We start from the raw sequence: 17,409 nt of genomic DNA on the forward strand, positions 1-17,409 counted from the left end.
CAAACTCCTGTTGAATGTGTTTTTAGATTGGTGAATCCATACATTATTAATGTTGTATTTCATGAATTCTTGTCAGTATATACATGTTTATCAGAATTCTATAGATCATATAAGAATAAAAATTGGGTAAATATAGAGTATATCTAGAGATAGTCCATAACTGGGCCATCACATAGCAAGTTTGATCAATTACATTTGACAGATAATTATTAAAGATTATAAAGGTATTGGTAGCTAATACTCATCAAGATTTTGGCCAGGAATACAATGCATAGATGCATAGGTTTATTTTACCTGGAAGCTGGATATTGCTTTGTCTTAGGTCCAAACTATGTGCTTGGGCACCATCCATAGAATATCATGGGTATGGACATGTATAATAAATATAGGCGCTGGACATATTGTCTTAAAATCTAGTTTGCATCATCCTGCATTTCACTGATATGTATTAGATGCATTGATTTTCATCTGCAGTAAATCTGATGTAGGTGAAATTAGTTGTATATCAGATGTTTTCACATCTTATAAATTCAAATGACTATACAGATACACTCTAAGAGGGATTGCTGCCATCTTTGCTCTACAAGTACATAATTTGTGTCTCCAAAAAGGTGACACTGTCTTAATTCACTCATTATTGTGCCATACAATTCCCTTAGCATTTCAACCTACAATTGTTTCTATTTCTCTTAGAAAAGCTACTATTTAGGCGTTTAGTTTTAGTTAACCCATGTGCATTTCACTATAAAGTGAAAAAATCTTAGTGAAATCTATATGAAATTCACAAAATTGAATGACAGACTTCCTACTGGTGAATGGTTTGATCTTTTGTAATCTGATAACCTGCAAATTATGAACAGAGGAGTGATGTTGACTTAATAAATTATATAAGCAATCTCATATAATTATGTTATTATCCCCGCATTTTAATTATAGAGTCTTCAAAATCATGTTGCAAGGATAAATGGTTCCCTGATGTCTGTTCCAGTAATGCTTATATTTCCACTTAGGACTTTTGGGAATATCCATTTGTCATAAGTGATCTCCCTACCGAACCCCACCAAAGACTGTATATTTACTGATTTTTAAAAAATCAACTATACATTGTTGGAGTAGTGTAGGTTGAACTTAGATCAAAGGAGAAATAAAATATAGTTTAAATAGTATAGGTTCCGTACATGTGGTTAGTATAAAATGGCTATATTTTGCAATTAAGAAAGTGACAACACACTAAAATGATAGGACAACAACTATGCCTGTAGGTAGATTACAGCTTAGCTTCTCAGCTATAAAAAGAAAATGAATGAAGTTCAAAAGAACCATCATCACCAAGTGGTGGTCAAAGATGCTTCTCTCAAAAGAAGTACAAGTTAAAAGTGAGGCAAGGAATGCAAACTGTTTCTACATAACACTGTACAATACTCAACTGTGTAATGGGGTGAGACTGGATCAATTCCTGAAGGAGAGGAAATCAGTGAAGGGTCATTTGACGTATAGACAAATAAATAAAACACCTACTCAACCCCGAATAGAAAGAGCAGACTGAATTTTCTATCTTTTATTGTGCTCACATTGTGTAACTATAGTTCAGGTAAATATATATGAAGATGCATAAGGAGACTAAGGAAAAAAAGAATCAAAATGACTGAAGAATTTAAAACTAATTTTGAGCAAACAAAACTTTGCACTATGCAAATAGCTCTTCACAATGACAGTTAACCATTTCACTTTAATTAGTTACCTTCAAATACAGATAGGTCACATACAACAAAGGTCTTTATTAAATCTTTTAAAATTGTTTTAATGATAATCAAAGATCAATTTTGGAAGTGACTCCATGAATTATAGACATGTTATCATTTTACTATGCTGAATATTTTTTTAACTACATTTTGGGGGTCCCTATGTGGCTCAGTCGGTTAAGCTTCCAATTTTGTCTCAGGTCATGATCTCGTCTCGTGGTCTATAAGTTTGAGCCCCATGTCAGGCTCTGTGCTGACAATTTGGAGCCTGGAGTCTGCTTCAGATTCTGTCTCCCTCTCTTTCTGCTCCTCCTCTGCTCTCTCTCTCTCTCTCAAAAGTGAATAAATGTTAAAAAATAAATAAAATAAACTGCATTTCAATTTAACTACTCTAATTGTAGAAAAATTTTAAATGAAGAACAATGGGAAAAATTATTCCATATGTAAATATATTACATACCAAAAAAATCAGTGAAATTATAGTGCTGACTATACAAAGCAATTTCAAAATTTTAGAAAGTTTAGGATATTTTTTATTTCAACCAACAGTTAATTATTTTTGCTAAAGGTTTCTTAAGGATTATTATATATATCTTATATAGATAAGCAATCATTACACAACTGAAATGTACTAGTTCAAAGTCAGAGTATTGCAATATTTATTTAAAATATATATGAGTTAGAGATTATTGCTTATATATTTTTCTAAATTCCCATGATTCTGAAATTATAAGATCAAAGATTCTTTTCCAAACCAGTTTTTGGAAGTTAATATTAAGAATTTGTGAAGACTGCCACTGTTTATTAGGCAAAGAAAAGCAGATGCTTTGATAGTTTACTAAAATATATCTATTCAGCCTGAAGTCAGCTTTCTCAATGCTGGTGATTACCCACTAAGTTTATAACTCTTCACAGATTTCTAATAAGTGATAAATGTTTCCTGTATCAACAGAACAAGGAAACAATAGTTTGCTTTCATTTTTCATTTATTTATAGATACATATAAGTTATCTCGTCATGAATTAAAATTGCAGTTTAATAGGTAAAGAACCCATTTTGGATGTGTAGCAATATCTATCCTTATTTTAACTTTCTGTAGATCAATTTTAAATTTTAATTTATCTATTTCATATTTTAGTTGTTTATAAGAATTCCTTCTGACAAGTAGATTATAAGTAAGACTCATTATTTATTAACTGAGAATGTTCTGCATTGTTTAAATTCAGGGTTCATAGTTGTTTAATATGCCTCTATACGCTGGGTAGAATATATCAAATACAAAATTAAATTTCATATTGAAACATAATGTGATATGTTAAGTATTAAAATTATTTCTATGTCCAATGACATTAGATACTCTTATATAACTGATATTACACTCGTCTTTACAACTGTACCTAGTTAAGAGACAAATCTAGTCCAAAGATCTAAAATGTGCCATTTGTTGAATAAGAAGCTCATCATTCTGTTGCTATATCAGGATACAATGCTCAGACAGTGCCTCAATTGTCAATAAAACTCAAGTGAAAGGGAAAGACACATTTCTGTTAAGTTAGCTAAACAGTGAAGGAAAAAAATGTGGTGGTTAACTACATTTTCCTTTTTTAAATTTGTTGCTCTGAGAGCACATTTTTGCATACTCAGAGTGCGTCTTCAGTGACCCTGCCCACTCTGATCCTCTGTTCTCTCTCTGCAGACTCCACATTAATGCACTCTCCAGCTCCGGGTCAATCATTTTTTGACAACAAAGTCACAAGAATGGTAGACGTATCAATAAAGTAAGTATAGGTGTATGAGTGGTTACAGGGAAGGCATAAATCACACAACAAGTGAAGAATTATAAAAGTGTGTATCACGCTTCTTAAATTTGTCATTCTGCATTTTTAAGTCTTACTTTCACGAAGGGCATCTATAATATGCTTCTGAATATTTATGTTTCTGGAAGTTTCAATGATCCAATTGAAGAAGTTAAATGAGGTTAATCTCTTAATGCATTTGGGGATAATATACTTCACCTTGACAGGCAGGGACTGGCGCATCCCATGCATGATACCCATAGGAAGACTTTCTGCACACAGCACTGCTTTTCCCAACAAGTCGAAATCCTCGGTCACAGGCCCAGCGGACCACACTATTAAGTTGTCCACCTGTCTGACTGATGATGTATCCATGAGGTGGAGATTCTGGTGTGCTACAGTAGAAAGCTTTTCAAAAGACAAAGAATCACTGTATAATTAATGAATCAGAAATTCTTTACAATCTAGCATGGTAAAAATCTAAGTGAATACTGGTACTTAAAATAGGGCAACTGTCACTTGTGTGAATTTTACGTCATAAGAACATCATATAACTTTGTATTTTCTTGACAGTCTGTTGACAAAACTTTTGGGAGACAAAACTATCTCTGAGTTTTCTTTTAATTTTTATCATTATGGAAGATGCCTTCTGAATTGAAATGCACATATTTTCTTAACACCCTAGAGGTTCAAAAGCCCTACAAATATTTCAATGAATTTGGGAAGCTGTACTTCTTGTCATTTGAAAGACCTAAATGTAGGGTGCTTTGGTGTCTCAGTTGGTTGAGTGTCTGACTCTTGGTTTTGGCTCAGGTCATGATCTTGCAGTTCTTGGGTTCAAGCCCCACATCAGGCTCTGTACAGCCTGCTGGGGACTCTCGCTTTGTCCCTCTCCTGCTTTCTCTCTCTATCAAAATAAATAAGTAAACTTTAAAAAATTTGAAGACACTAAATGCTATAGTCCTGGTAGTAATATTTTAGGGCATGTGATTTACATATAACTTTGAAGATATTTCCAGACACCTATATCATGTTAGGTCAAGCATTTCATTTTGGTTGATTTCTAAATAGACCCCCCACATTCCATACTACTCTCTGCCACTTTATTAAAGAGTTTCCATGCTGTCAAAAGTGCTTACATATGGTGATAAAAATGTCAATGAAATATAACTTTCTTCATCTTTTGAAGTCTGAAATGTCAAAAGATAATGTCAAATGGCTTTTTCATATATATGTACTTTTAAGGCTATTCAGCCTGGCAGGATCCATTTACCCTTTGAAACTTCAATGTATTCATCTAAGAAAAATAAGACTTTAGGGGTAACTAATAAGAAATAGATTGGATCTGGAATATATATGTCATAACCTGTTATTTCTAAGGGAAAAATATACAATATGTCAAGCTATTCTTGGGGTTAAAGTGATGCTTTCAATATGTTTATATCAAAATTTATCAGAAGTATCAAGATAAATAAGGGTTTAATCTATAACATAGTCAATCTAATGATTATAATTGACTGATTTCAATGGTTTCCCTTTAAGTTATGAAAATCATTAAAAATACAATTTAATGTGCTGACTTTTAAAATTCATCTATGGGCATAAATTTAATAAAAAGACATTTATATTGTTCATATGATAGAAATATAGATTCACATATGAAAAAAATTAATGATGAGTGTGCATATATTTAAATTTTTAAAACATTTCTTTGCATACTTAATAACATTATTAAAATTGAATATAAATATATTGTAAGGTAAAACTTATATACATATTAATATTACGATGTCAGTGTCAAGCCAATTTTAATATGTAGAAAACAAATATTAATCATTTAAAATCAAACCATCATTTTATAGTTTTAAAATCAAAGTAAATAGACAAAATTATTTTATTTGCATATGATATAGGTGCAAATTTATATAAATAAATAAATTTGAGAGTATATTTTTAGAACTAAAATTCAAAATTTATTGAAATCTATGCCTAGAATTTTTGTCAGAATGTTTTACAACTATAAAGGAATTTTCAACTCAATTGATTAGCAAAGACCCATAGGTTGGGGAGGACATGGTCTGAACACAATACACAAAGAGATGCCTGATTGGTTCTGAAATATTCAGTTATTGAGCACATACGCATTTCTGACATGATTTAGGATGGCTAAAATAATGAATATAACATTTGAACAATGAAGAACTATTATATATACTTATTCAATTAGAAAAAATTTGGCTCAGTATTTTTAGACCTTATAAACAGGAAGAGGTACAGAAAAGTTATTTCATCTTGGTATTAAAAAGGAATTTTATCTGGAGGAGGGCACTTGAGATGAGCACTGGGTGTTATGTGGAAACTAATTTGACAATAAACTATTTTTTTTTTAAAAAAAGGAATTTTATCCCATATCTTTCTAAATGTTACTCACTGAAGAGCAGTAATAACAAAACAATTATTTTTTCAAAACTAAAGGTTTTTAAAGGATGTGCTGATCACTTCACTTTCAATATTTAACTTACTTAGCAGGTATCATAAATGGATGGATAACAAAAACAAAGTTTTTACCACTGTATGTTTATCTTTTGTTTAACCTTACCATATAAAAAAGTTATTAAGTAGATCTGATACACGCAATTGAGTAACAGTTATTACTATTTTGCAAGAATTCAAGAGAAAAAAATCTATTAAAAAAAGCATCGAAGATACCAGTTTTAACTTATAACTAACATATGTAAGTCATAAATATCCTAAATGCCTTTATTTTTTTCAAAAATCACAAGAGAGATACAGGATTATTATAGCAATGGAGAAACTGAGACAGAGAGGTTACATAAACTGCTCAAGGAACCTCAGTGCAGGAACTGTGACTTAGATTCATATCTAATTGAATAGTATCTGTCTGTGCTCTTTAGTCACAGTCATACTGAGGATGTAGGTGAGATCCATACTGAAGTTGTAAATATTACATACCTATATATCGTATCCTGAAGCCTTTTTTGTTATTGCCATGATCTGCTGACCATTGGAGAAATACTTCATGACCATTGCTTGTTACATTAAAAGCAGCTGAATAATCTCCACTGAGGGAAATAAGCACTGGACTTTGAATATTTGGTCCTTTGGAAAGAAAATGATACAGTTTAGACATAACTGAATAATTATGTTCCAATTTATCTTTAACATTTTATATATTTAGAATAGTATTAAATATGGTTACATTGCTCCACAACCAATTTATTTATCACAATAACTTAAAACATAGTATCTTTGTTTTAAACATTTAATTCCACAGCTAAAGAATCTACAATTTGTAAAATAATAAGCTAACTACAGCTTTCATATGATATCTAGATAAACTTGATATTGATACTTCTAAAAATAACTGGGAAGATAAAATAATATAAGCAGTTGTTTATCTTGAAGGTGTGCATGTATAACTAAAGTAGCTGAAATGAATTTATGAATATGCAGTAAATATAAACCATGGTTACCATCATACACCTGAAGAACATCAAATTCCTTTTCTGTCTGGAAGAATTCTACAAACATGCTGATATTATATCCTTTTTCTACTGAGATGCTCCAGGCACACATTTGAAGATTTGGGTAACTGTCGGGATATCCTGGGCTCAGGATGACTCCCGTGGAATCCAGCCGTAATTCATTGGCAGGACAGAGCACTATTAAAGAAAAGATGTCATTAAATAAGGCTAGTGTGTTAGATCTAAGTGAAAACTGCATTTTAAACACTGAGTACTATGCTTTCATGTTTAGTAATTATAAAGAAGACAATACTTTGAATTCTGTTTTTGAAGAGATCATTTGTATTAAACTTGCAGTTCAAAAAATGGAGGAATGACCAAAAAGTTAAAAAACATTTGTCTCCTCTGATTTCATTATACACTTTTCCTACATTTCCTCATCATCTTATGTCCTCTCCCCCTGCCCCTTTTGTTTATGAGTTTGCCTATCCTTTTCCTTCCTTACTTTTTTACTCACTTTCTTCTCTCCTCAAACTTTAACTCACTCAGGTATGTAGAGCCAGAAAAGAAATTGCACTGTCTCAAGAGTATTCATTCCTGGCAAGGCTACTCCTGATCTCAGAAATGTGGTTAAGCCATGAGGGCTTAACAAAATTTTAGGTTACCAATTGTCTTTCAGTTGTTCTTTGTGATGTGTCCAGACCATAATGTAAGGAAAAGTATAACACTTCTTATTTCATAATGATACCATTGCTAGACAACAAATATATACATATACAAAAATACAGAAAATTTGTTATATGCAGACAATAAACATAATTTTGATGTAACAGTCTCCAAAGTATAGTAAACTTTAATTGTTGGCATCAAGCATCATGTTTTGGGTCAAATAATACAAACATTTACTTAAATTTGCATTTAGAATGAGAGTGTGGGCAAGATGATCAACTTCTTGCCGTTCAAGTGATGCTATTTTAGCCTTTTGTTTTTTTCTTAAGAATTTGAGGTTCTGTGGTGTGGAAACAGGATTGGAGTTGCTCAGTATAGCTTACATTGTACAGAAGTGAACTCATATATAACCAAACAAGATTTAGTTCCAATACCGTACTTTCTTTTCTTTTTTTTTTTCAATGTTTTGTAAGCGTTTATTTATTTTTGAGACAGAGAGAGAGCATGAGCTAGGGAGGGGCAGAGAGAGACGGAGACACAGAATCTGAAACAGGCTCCAGGCTCTGATCTGTCAGCACAGAGCCAAATGCAGGGCTTGAACCCACAGACAGAGAGATCATGACCTGAGCCAAACTCCGACGCTTAACCGAATGAGCCACCCAAGCGCCCCCAAATATTGAACTTTCTGCTTATCAGAACAGTGAAAGTGGCTACAGCAAAATGCTCTATGTGCATTATTGCTAAAGGGTTTTTAAATTTAGAATGGACCAGTTTTTGGGTGTTATTACTGGGGACATTCACCTGGTATTATGGGCAGACTAGACCACTTTTGAGGATCTGGTGAGTTGGAAATACATCACATGACATTTCCTAATTCAATTACTATAAATCAGTTTCCATCTTGGAGTTAGATAATGTGGATCTCAAAATGATTAGAATACCACCTTAAGCAGCATTCTTATTTTTTAATGTTTGTTCAAATGAGCTAGGCTTGGAAACACCAATGTAGTTGCTGGAATATAGATGAATGGATGAAGGATTTATATATTCATCATTTCCTAGGTGCAAGGACAATGGCATATTTTAAGTTATAAAGTCTCCATGTAGTATAGGGATAGAAAAGGATATAGAAATAGTATATTTTGGCAATTATAATTGCTCTTTAATCAAGCTGATAACTTGAAAAGAAATAATTTGAAAACAAAATTCACTGTAACTACTATTAAGATATTTGAAATTTGACTAACGACTATAGCATAGTTAGATACAGTAAAAATAAAATACTAAATATAGAATATAGTAAAGCTAAAACATATAAGAGCTGTTTTCCTTTTTTTTTTTTTCCAGCTTTTACTTCTCTTTCTTTTACTTCAATCTGAGATGTTTGCTTCTTGGATATAATTTTAAGATTTTTCAAAAATAATTAAGTAAATAGTAGCAGGTCATAAGCAGTCTTAAAAAAGAAATCTGACCTTTGCTTTCCATAAAATGAAAAATATGTAAAATAAACAAAACATTAGCTTGACAGTTGGAAATGAAATGGAAAATTTGAGTCAAAGATGAAGAAAATATATTAGTGAATATACAGCTATGGCATATTGAAATGACAGATGTATATAACCGTATGAGAAGCTGAAGTAGGTTTTAAGGAAGGGTTTATTTAGTGTGTGCTCAGCTATTTAATAGTTTGGAATACTGAGCTAAGTCTCTGTTTGGATTATAGAGCATGTGACTTTTTCACCAAAACCATCTAGCAACATCACAGTTTACCACAAAGCCCTCCAAGTTTGTTTCCTGCTACTTCTCCACTGAAATGAAATGCTCCAAATATTGGATGAACTACCTGCAGCTTTTTGAACTCTGCACGTTCATTTCTTCATACTTCTGTTTCAAATCTCCTTTCTTCATCTACTGCATTTGAAATATTAGTGCATCTCAATGCCCAGATGAAGTGTCTTATTCTCTGTGAAATACTTCCTGAACCTCTCTACCAATCTGAGCAGAATTGTTTATCTCCTTCTTGATGTCTCTGTAATGTATGCTTTTATTATTGTAGTTAGCAATTTCATGGCTATTTCCTTAAATTATTGATGTCTCCCTTTCTAGGCCATGATTATTAAAAAGTAAGTGCCATGCCCTATTTAATGTGTTGGCCACCACATTCTAAACTGAATAAATATTCCAGATTATTTTTGAAAAACTGATATAATTCAATATAATTTACTATAATTACACAAATTAACCTATTTTCATACTCTCCAACACATAGCAAGAAGCCCAACAACCATCAAGAATAAGAGGAATATGTATTCATTGTGACTATATGGTAAGACACTGTTAAGTACCTGTTGTGCATTATGTCACCTGTCACAACAACTTTAGAAAGTGTGTACAATTCCCCCCGCCATTATAGATGAAGGAACCAACGTCCGAAAGTTTAAAGTGCAGAATGTATCACAAGTTCAGCTCAATGGATCCTGTGGTTTTAACCACCAAATATAATCACCCATTATATTTTGTTTATATCAAAATCTTTGAAGAACAGCACATTTAGCATTGCTATCCATATTTTAATTGTGATAAAGAAAACTAAAAAGGATAAAGGGAAGAATTAATGAGGTCTCTTTTAGGAAAAATGAGAAAATGTTAAATAATTTAAGATAGACTAAAAACAATGTATATTAGTTTTAACAGATTCCAAAAGAATGAGTGTTTAGGCAAGTCTGTGAATTAACTAAAATAAAGAAAAAATGTAATGTTAGAGTTTTGGCTTAAGTGCCTGGTCAATTAATTAACATAGTAACACTGCATAAACTAATTCTGAGGGATGATTTGTTAGGGTTTAGCTAGTACCCAAAGTGACATAATGAGATAACAATTAGTCTTTTTTTGGTGTTCTCCATAGTACGTAGCGTAGGAAGAGATGTAATTATTATTCTATAGGGAATTCTGATTGTAGAAATGAAATATTGAAAGTTTGAGTGATGAGGGATTATTAAGTAATTAAGGTATCTGGATTGCTTTATTTTAATTTTTAGAAATTTATTAAGTTGAGATTCAGATACAAAAATAAATTAAGTGTTGTCTTCTAAGAGCTCACAAAAAAAATTATATATTGGAGTCAGAGAAAGTCCTGACATGTAAGTGCTCTTTCACACCTTCTTGTGTCTGCCCAAGTTATTTTCACATGTATAATTTCCCAAAAGGCTAAAATTCTATCCTTCACATTCACATGTCTAAATGTCTGACTATGTATCTTAAATAATCCTAAGTGGCTAAAAGGTAGTCTTGTGTAAAGGAGAAAATTGAATGAATGACATTCCAATATCAAGATTACAGGTGACAGACTTCAGAAAACCCAAACTTCTTTCCTTTTGCTACTGTCAAAACTCCTTGTGAAAATCCTTCCATCTTATTGTAAGGATTCCAATGGTGTAGAAAATGAAATGTCAATTCCTACTTATAGCATGTTTGGATTAATAAACAGAAGTTTTGTTCTTGGTTTATTTTAATAGTTAAGGTTAAAAGTCTGTAAAGGAAACAGATTTCCATTTCTCAGGAATAAACATCAATGAAGGAAGTCATCCAAGAGAATCTGGGGAGGGATTATCAAGTTCAACGCAATTTTATTCAAATCAACCAATACTTATAATTAGTTACTATGTGGTGGGCGCTGCTCAGGGCCCTATGGGGTTATACAAATTAACAATATGTCATATCTGAACATCAAAACTCTAGCACATTATTCAAGGTCCATCATGGTTTTACCCCTGTAATTCCATAGTGAATTCCTTGAAGTCTATACCTCTGTTTTCCACTTCTGTGCTTCTACATATTCATCTGTCATTTGGACCACCTTTTTCTAGCTCTGTTCTACCAGAGTAAGTCTCACTCATCATTTGCAACCAAGATTCAAGGAGCAACAATTCCATCAAGCTTTCCCTGCCCCATAAACAGGAAAACATTACATAATTCTTTTGCCCCTTGGCCTGTTTCCTAAACACTGTATTGCTATCACCTGCATGGCTCTTATATCCCTTGAGCCATGTTGCCTTCACAGCAAGAACCATTTATAGCTTGTTTGTTTGTTTGTTGTTTACTCAAACCCTCATACTTAAAAGATGCTGGATTAAATTTTAATGGATTCAGTGCTTAGAACATAACTGTGTCAAGTAAAGGCAATTAATACTGGTGCCTTTATTTAAGTATTTTTTCTCTCATTTTCCACCTCCATTTCCATCCCTCAGAGCAGAATTAATTTAAATAAATTGAACTGACTTTGGAACAAACTAAAAAGAAAGAAATTAAAATTTAGAAGAATTAATAATTTTTAAAGTTAAATCTGTGGGGTGCCTGGGTGGCTCAGTCGGTTAAGCGTCCGACTTCAGCTCAGGTCGTGATCTTGGGATGTGTGAGTCGAGCCCTGCGTCGGGCCCTGTGCTGACAGCTCAGAGCCTGGACCCTCCTTCAGATTCTGTCTTCCCCTCTCTTTGTCCCTCCCATGCTCATGCTCTGTCTCTCTCGGTCTCTCAAAAATAAATAAAAATATTAAAAAATAAATACATAAAGTTAAATCTGAGAAATGATGAAATAAAAAATACCACATATGTGTTGTATAACTTTTAACATTATGTCCAGTTACATATTTACATAAAGTAGACTTTTCTCGATTTTTCCATTATTGGATTAAACATAAAGCAAATGCTTAGAGATAAATAATCATAGGAATTGGTACCTTGACAAACTGGAGGCGCTCCGTCCATCTGGAGTCGTTCTCCTAATCTGCATGTCAGAATTGCATTACCAACCAAAGTAAATCCGGGAAGACACTGATACCTAATAATGTCACCTATTAAAAAAAAAAAAAAAAAAAAAGACAGAGGCTTCAGATAGACAACAAGTAATGGTAAAAATGACAGGTATTTCTATTGTAAAAGCAGAATATTTTTTCTTTCAGTTATTTTCTTTTTAAAATATTTTTTAGGGGCGCCTGGGTGGCTTAGTCGGTTAAGTGTCCGACTTTCGCTTAGGTCATGATCTCGCGGTTCGTGGGTTCGAGCCCCGCGTCGGGCTCTGTGCTGACTGCCAGCTCAGAGCCTGGAGCCTGTTTCAGTCTGTGACTCCCTCTCTCTCTGACCCTCCCCTGCTCATGCTGTCTCTCTCTCTCTCCTAGAAATAAATAAAAATTATTAAAGAAAAAATTTTTTTTAAATTTTTTTATGTGCACCAAAAATTTTTTTTTTTTTACAAATAGTTTATTGTCACGTTGGTTTTCTTTTTAAAACATTTTTTAATGTTTTTTATTTATTTCTGAGAGAGAGAGAGACAGCGTGACCAGGGGAGGATCAGAGAGAGAGGGAGACACAGAATCTAAAAGAGGCTCCAGGCTCTGAGCTAGCTGTCAGCACAGAGCCCGATGCAAGACTTGAACCCACTGACTGTGAGAGCGTGACCTGAGCCGAAGTCAGATGCTTAACCGATTGAGCCACTCAGGCACCCCCCAAAATAGTTTTAAAAGGACTTTATTATTATCAAATTGAGCATAATCCCCCACTTGTTTTCAAAGATACGGAAAAAAGCATATCTTCTAATACACCCTATATGTTCTTCATTGTATGTTTCAGACTTAAGCCTGAATTCGAAGAGCATTAGTGTGTTGGAAGGTAACAAAATAATAACGTGGAAGAAAACAAATTATTGACCACCAGAATATGGTTATATGGTTCAAATTATCATACTCATTTTCCAGCTATACATCCTAGAGATACAGAATTCTTGCTTTCTGCCTAATTGGTCTTTTTGCTTTTTTGCCCTTTTGGTCTTTTTACTACTGTCTATTCTTACGAATTCCAAAACAATCCCCATCAATCCAGAGAAAGGCAGTCTAAGATAGGTCACTACTATTCTATTTATTTCTTTCCAATGAAATACTTCTATTAACACTATGTTTTTAAAAAATAATTTATCAGACCTTACCTATTTCAAATTCATCATCTTCTGTCAAAATTTCAGCATTGGGTACAGGTGGTGGAGGTTGGCACACTCTTAGTTGATAAGCTATAAAAATAGACAATGTGTTTATTCCTTCTCTGAGAGGTTATATATATTCACAGATGTGGGGAAAAAAAAGCAAATCTTATTTGTAAGAATAAAAATAAATGGTATAATTTATCAAGTTGCAATTATTTGTTTACTTAAAAATACTACAATATTGAGGGAAAACAAATCATTCCTTAGATGCGGCAATATTTTCCCAGGGTAAGAATGCTTACCTGTAACTCCTTATTCCTTACACTCGTTCTACACGTTCTTGTTATGTGCTACATTAACAGCTGTTATTTTTCTCCTTGGCGTTATCACAATTTTCAAATTTCAATTTTATTTTCATTTTAAATACATCATTATAAATAAGTCATTGTTATATGTTCAATGTCAAGGTTCATCTCAGAGTCCTCTCCACCTAGCAAAGTGCCTGGCATATCATTATAATTGCAAGCAAGTACTCAACATTTACTCGATTCTGGAAAATATTATAAATGCTTTACTTATATTAACTCAGTCCTCACAAAAATGTTGTTTTTTTTATTACTTACTTTATGGCTATGTCTATAATCATCAGCATTTTATAAAAGAAAAAACAGTTAAAGAGAACCAAAGAATTTGTCTAAATCACACAGCTATACTGAGGTAGAACTGGGATTTAAGCCTAGGTAGTCTGGCTCCAGAGCCTTCTCTCACCATGTTATATGAGTATATCCATGAAATACCTATTTGTTAAATTTCTTGTTTCTAATAATCTACATCACTTGAATAGGTCCATCCCCTTTAGATTAGAAAGACTTCTATTTGGCATAATTTAAAGGCCACCAAAATAAAAAGCTCTTTATGAATCCAAGCATCATGACTGCTAGCACCATCTGATATCTACATCACAATCATTTGCTTGTTTGAAGTTTTATTGTCATTAAGATTTATAAAAAATATAATCTTGTTCAGTCAAGAACACACTTTACACTACTATAACATTGGAAGAAGAGTGTGTTTTGTACGTTGAGTTTTATAGCTTAAACCCAGGAGTTAAATTATTTAGGTACTTCAATGATCAGATAAAGAGAATGAAGTTTAAAAGACATAATAAAGTGTCTGAGCCCCCACAACTAGTACAGGGTTTATCCAGGACTCCAGCCTCTGTCTCCTAACTCCAAAGCCCATACCTTCAGAATGGCCACTATCATGAGAGAATTATGAGAGTACTGGGGAACATCAGCTGGATCAGTTAAGGAAGACTCCTAGAAAAGGAGGTGGATAAATACATTTTAAAGAATGAGTAAGATTTTTCCAGTTTTGAAGGGTAATCATAGACAGAAGAGTATTTCAGATGGAGGAGAAAACGTGGACTTTGAGTTGGGCAATGATTCGTCATCATGTAACAAAAAACTGACCTCTCTACTAATACAACTTCAGGTTACTGAGGACAGAAAAAATAAGAACATTTTTTGAAATGTAGCTGAAGAGGGATGACTCAAGGACAATTTTTGTTTCAATTTCCTGCTGTAAATTGTCATTTGTCTCTTCAAACATCTTCATTCTAGTACTCCAAACTGTTTATAAAAGCACTTGCTGTGCAAAGATGTTAATTTGCAAGTAAAACTCTGCTCTACACTGAAGGGTTACCAACTAGAGAGAAGACTCACTGGGAAAGAAGCCCAGGACAGAAAAGTGTAACCTGGATTTTTGAGAAGAAAAGCTTAGAGTAACATCAGAAATTTTTAAAAGCATTTTCCTGAATGTAGATCTAAAAAGGGATACAATTACCAAGGTAAAAGGTAATTGTAATAAATGTCAAAGAGATAAGAGAGAGGGCATAGATAGAAAGACACAGGGAGCCTGCCATGGAGAAATCCTTAGAAGACTGCATCAGAGGAGAGCATTTTATCTCATCTTTAAAAAAAATTTTTTAAATGTTTCTTCTTGAGAGAGAGAGAGAACGTGAGTGGGGGAGGGGCAGAGAGAAAGGGAGACACAGAATCTGAAGCAGGCTCCAGGCTCCTAGCTGTCAGCACAGAGCCTGACTCAGGGCCTGAATGCATGAACTAGAAGATCATGACCTGAGCTGAAGTCGGTTGCTTAACCAACTGAGAAACCCAGGTGCTCAGAGCATTCTCGTCTTGACATAGAACAGAGATCAACTCAGAAGTTAGCAAAGTGTGGAGATGCCCACACATGTATTATTTCACTTTTGTTTGCCTATAAACTTATTTTTGATTTTCGTGCTAAGAATAAATTCATTTATTTTAAGAAAAAGCACATTTTTATATCAGTGAGGAATCCATGACTAGTGCCATCTGTAGAACATGCTTAGAATGACCTACACAACTCAGTTGCAGAGTTTAAAATACTAGGAGTTGTAAATTATTATTAATAAGGACTATGATGTTCAGAGATATCATGCTATTTAAATAAATGATTTTTTAGTTTTTATTTTAGAGGGAGAGAGAGCATGGGGAGGGGATGTGTAGACGAAGGGCAGAGGGAAAAAGAGTGAGAGAATCCTAAGCAGATTCCATGCCCAGCATGGAGCTCTATGTGGGCCTCAATCCCATGACAGTGAGATCATGACCTGAGCTGAAATCAAGAGTCAAATACTGAACCGATTGAGCCAACCAGGTGCCCTGAGATTTTGTACTATTTTCCCAAGACCACATGTGTACTGTGCACTAAATTCTTTCTCATTCTCTGTTCTTTTCCATCATCTGCAGTTTTGTAAACTGTCTCATGAACCAAGGGATCACCTTAGGGTCATGGAAGGTCTGAAGAGAGGTAATGTCCTGTCCCCTTGTCTCTACCTCATAAAAGCCATTCTATGTCCCTCAATTTTATAGATTTGAATTCTGAATAAAGTTCCCTTTCAATAAAATTGCTACAACTTCATTGATTCTTTCAACTTCAGGTATGATTTGTGTCTTAATTCCAAATTTTATATCACCTGGATAAGCCTTCTTATCTTGTCTCATGTCTTCTGAGTTCCTCACTGCCTACCTACACTTATCCCTTACTGTTATCTTCTAACCACAGAAGATGTAGCCCACATAGGCATGACTTCTCTCAACATTTATTGTTGTCCATTTCTTAGCCTATTTGTTCATTGTTTGTGTCTCCATTTAGACTTTAAGTAAAATGAGAGAGAAGACTGTTTATCTACCTTTTTCACAATTAATTAGTTCCTATATCTATGCATATAACCCAACAAATATTTAACAAATATCATATAAAACACAGGTTTCCCTAGGAAGGAATGAGTCTCTAATCAGTCTTCCCTAGGATGACTCTGCACTCTAAAATTGTAAATGGGCATAAAATAGAAGTAATTGTGGGTCACAGTTCTAGAAAATGAGATCTAGGCAGGCCCTGAGATTTTTTTCACAGTTGAACTATATAATTCTGATCATAATGTAAAGAAGAAGGAAATAATGAAGGAAACCCCTTTGTATCTGTTTTTCTTTAGACTCTTGAAGACAAGTACTACAAAAAAATAAAGCATAAACTGCTTCCAACAATTCTGTTTTCAATCTTCATCCATTTCTATTGGTTTGTTGACTAAAATAAGTCTAAAATTTGTCCAATGTCTTTCCATTTTTTCTGCCAACATTTCAGTATGGACCTGTCATTTCATACCTATTGTACTAGGGAATAGTGCCCATCAAAATGTATGTCTTT

The 17,409-nt window shown here is 33.4% G+C and overlaps 1 protein-coding gene across 1 annotated transcript in view; it reads right to left on the reverse strand.

Moving 5' to 3' along the window:
- CSMD3 (CUB and Sushi multiple domains 3) overlaps positions 1–17,409 on the reverse strand; it is a gene marked incomplete at its 5' end in the record, with an annotated part of 448,395 nt that overhangs the window by 84,601 nt on the left and 346,385 nt on the right. The window contains 5 exons of the mRNA XM_039219338.1: positions 3,758–3,946; positions 6,512–6,658; positions 7,033–7,221; positions 12,428–12,541; positions 13,669–13,749. Coding sequence (XP_039075269.1) covers positions 3,758–3,946; positions 6,512–6,658; positions 7,033–7,221; positions 12,428–12,541; positions 13,669–13,749 — 720 coding nt within the window. The remainder of the gene's footprint in view (positions 1–3,757; positions 3,947–6,511; positions 6,659–7,032; positions 7,222–12,427; positions 12,542–13,668; positions 13,750–17,409) is intronic.

This window comes from Hyaena hyaena, unplaced genomic scaffold, assembly GCF_003009895.1.
Source record: "Hyaena hyaena isolate Hyena2069 unplaced genomic scaffold, ASM300989v1 scaffold_809, whole genome shotgun sequence".
In the NCBI taxonomy this organism is placed as follows: Eukaryota; Metazoa; Chordata; class Mammalia; order Carnivora; family Hyaenidae; genus Hyaena; species Hyaena hyaena.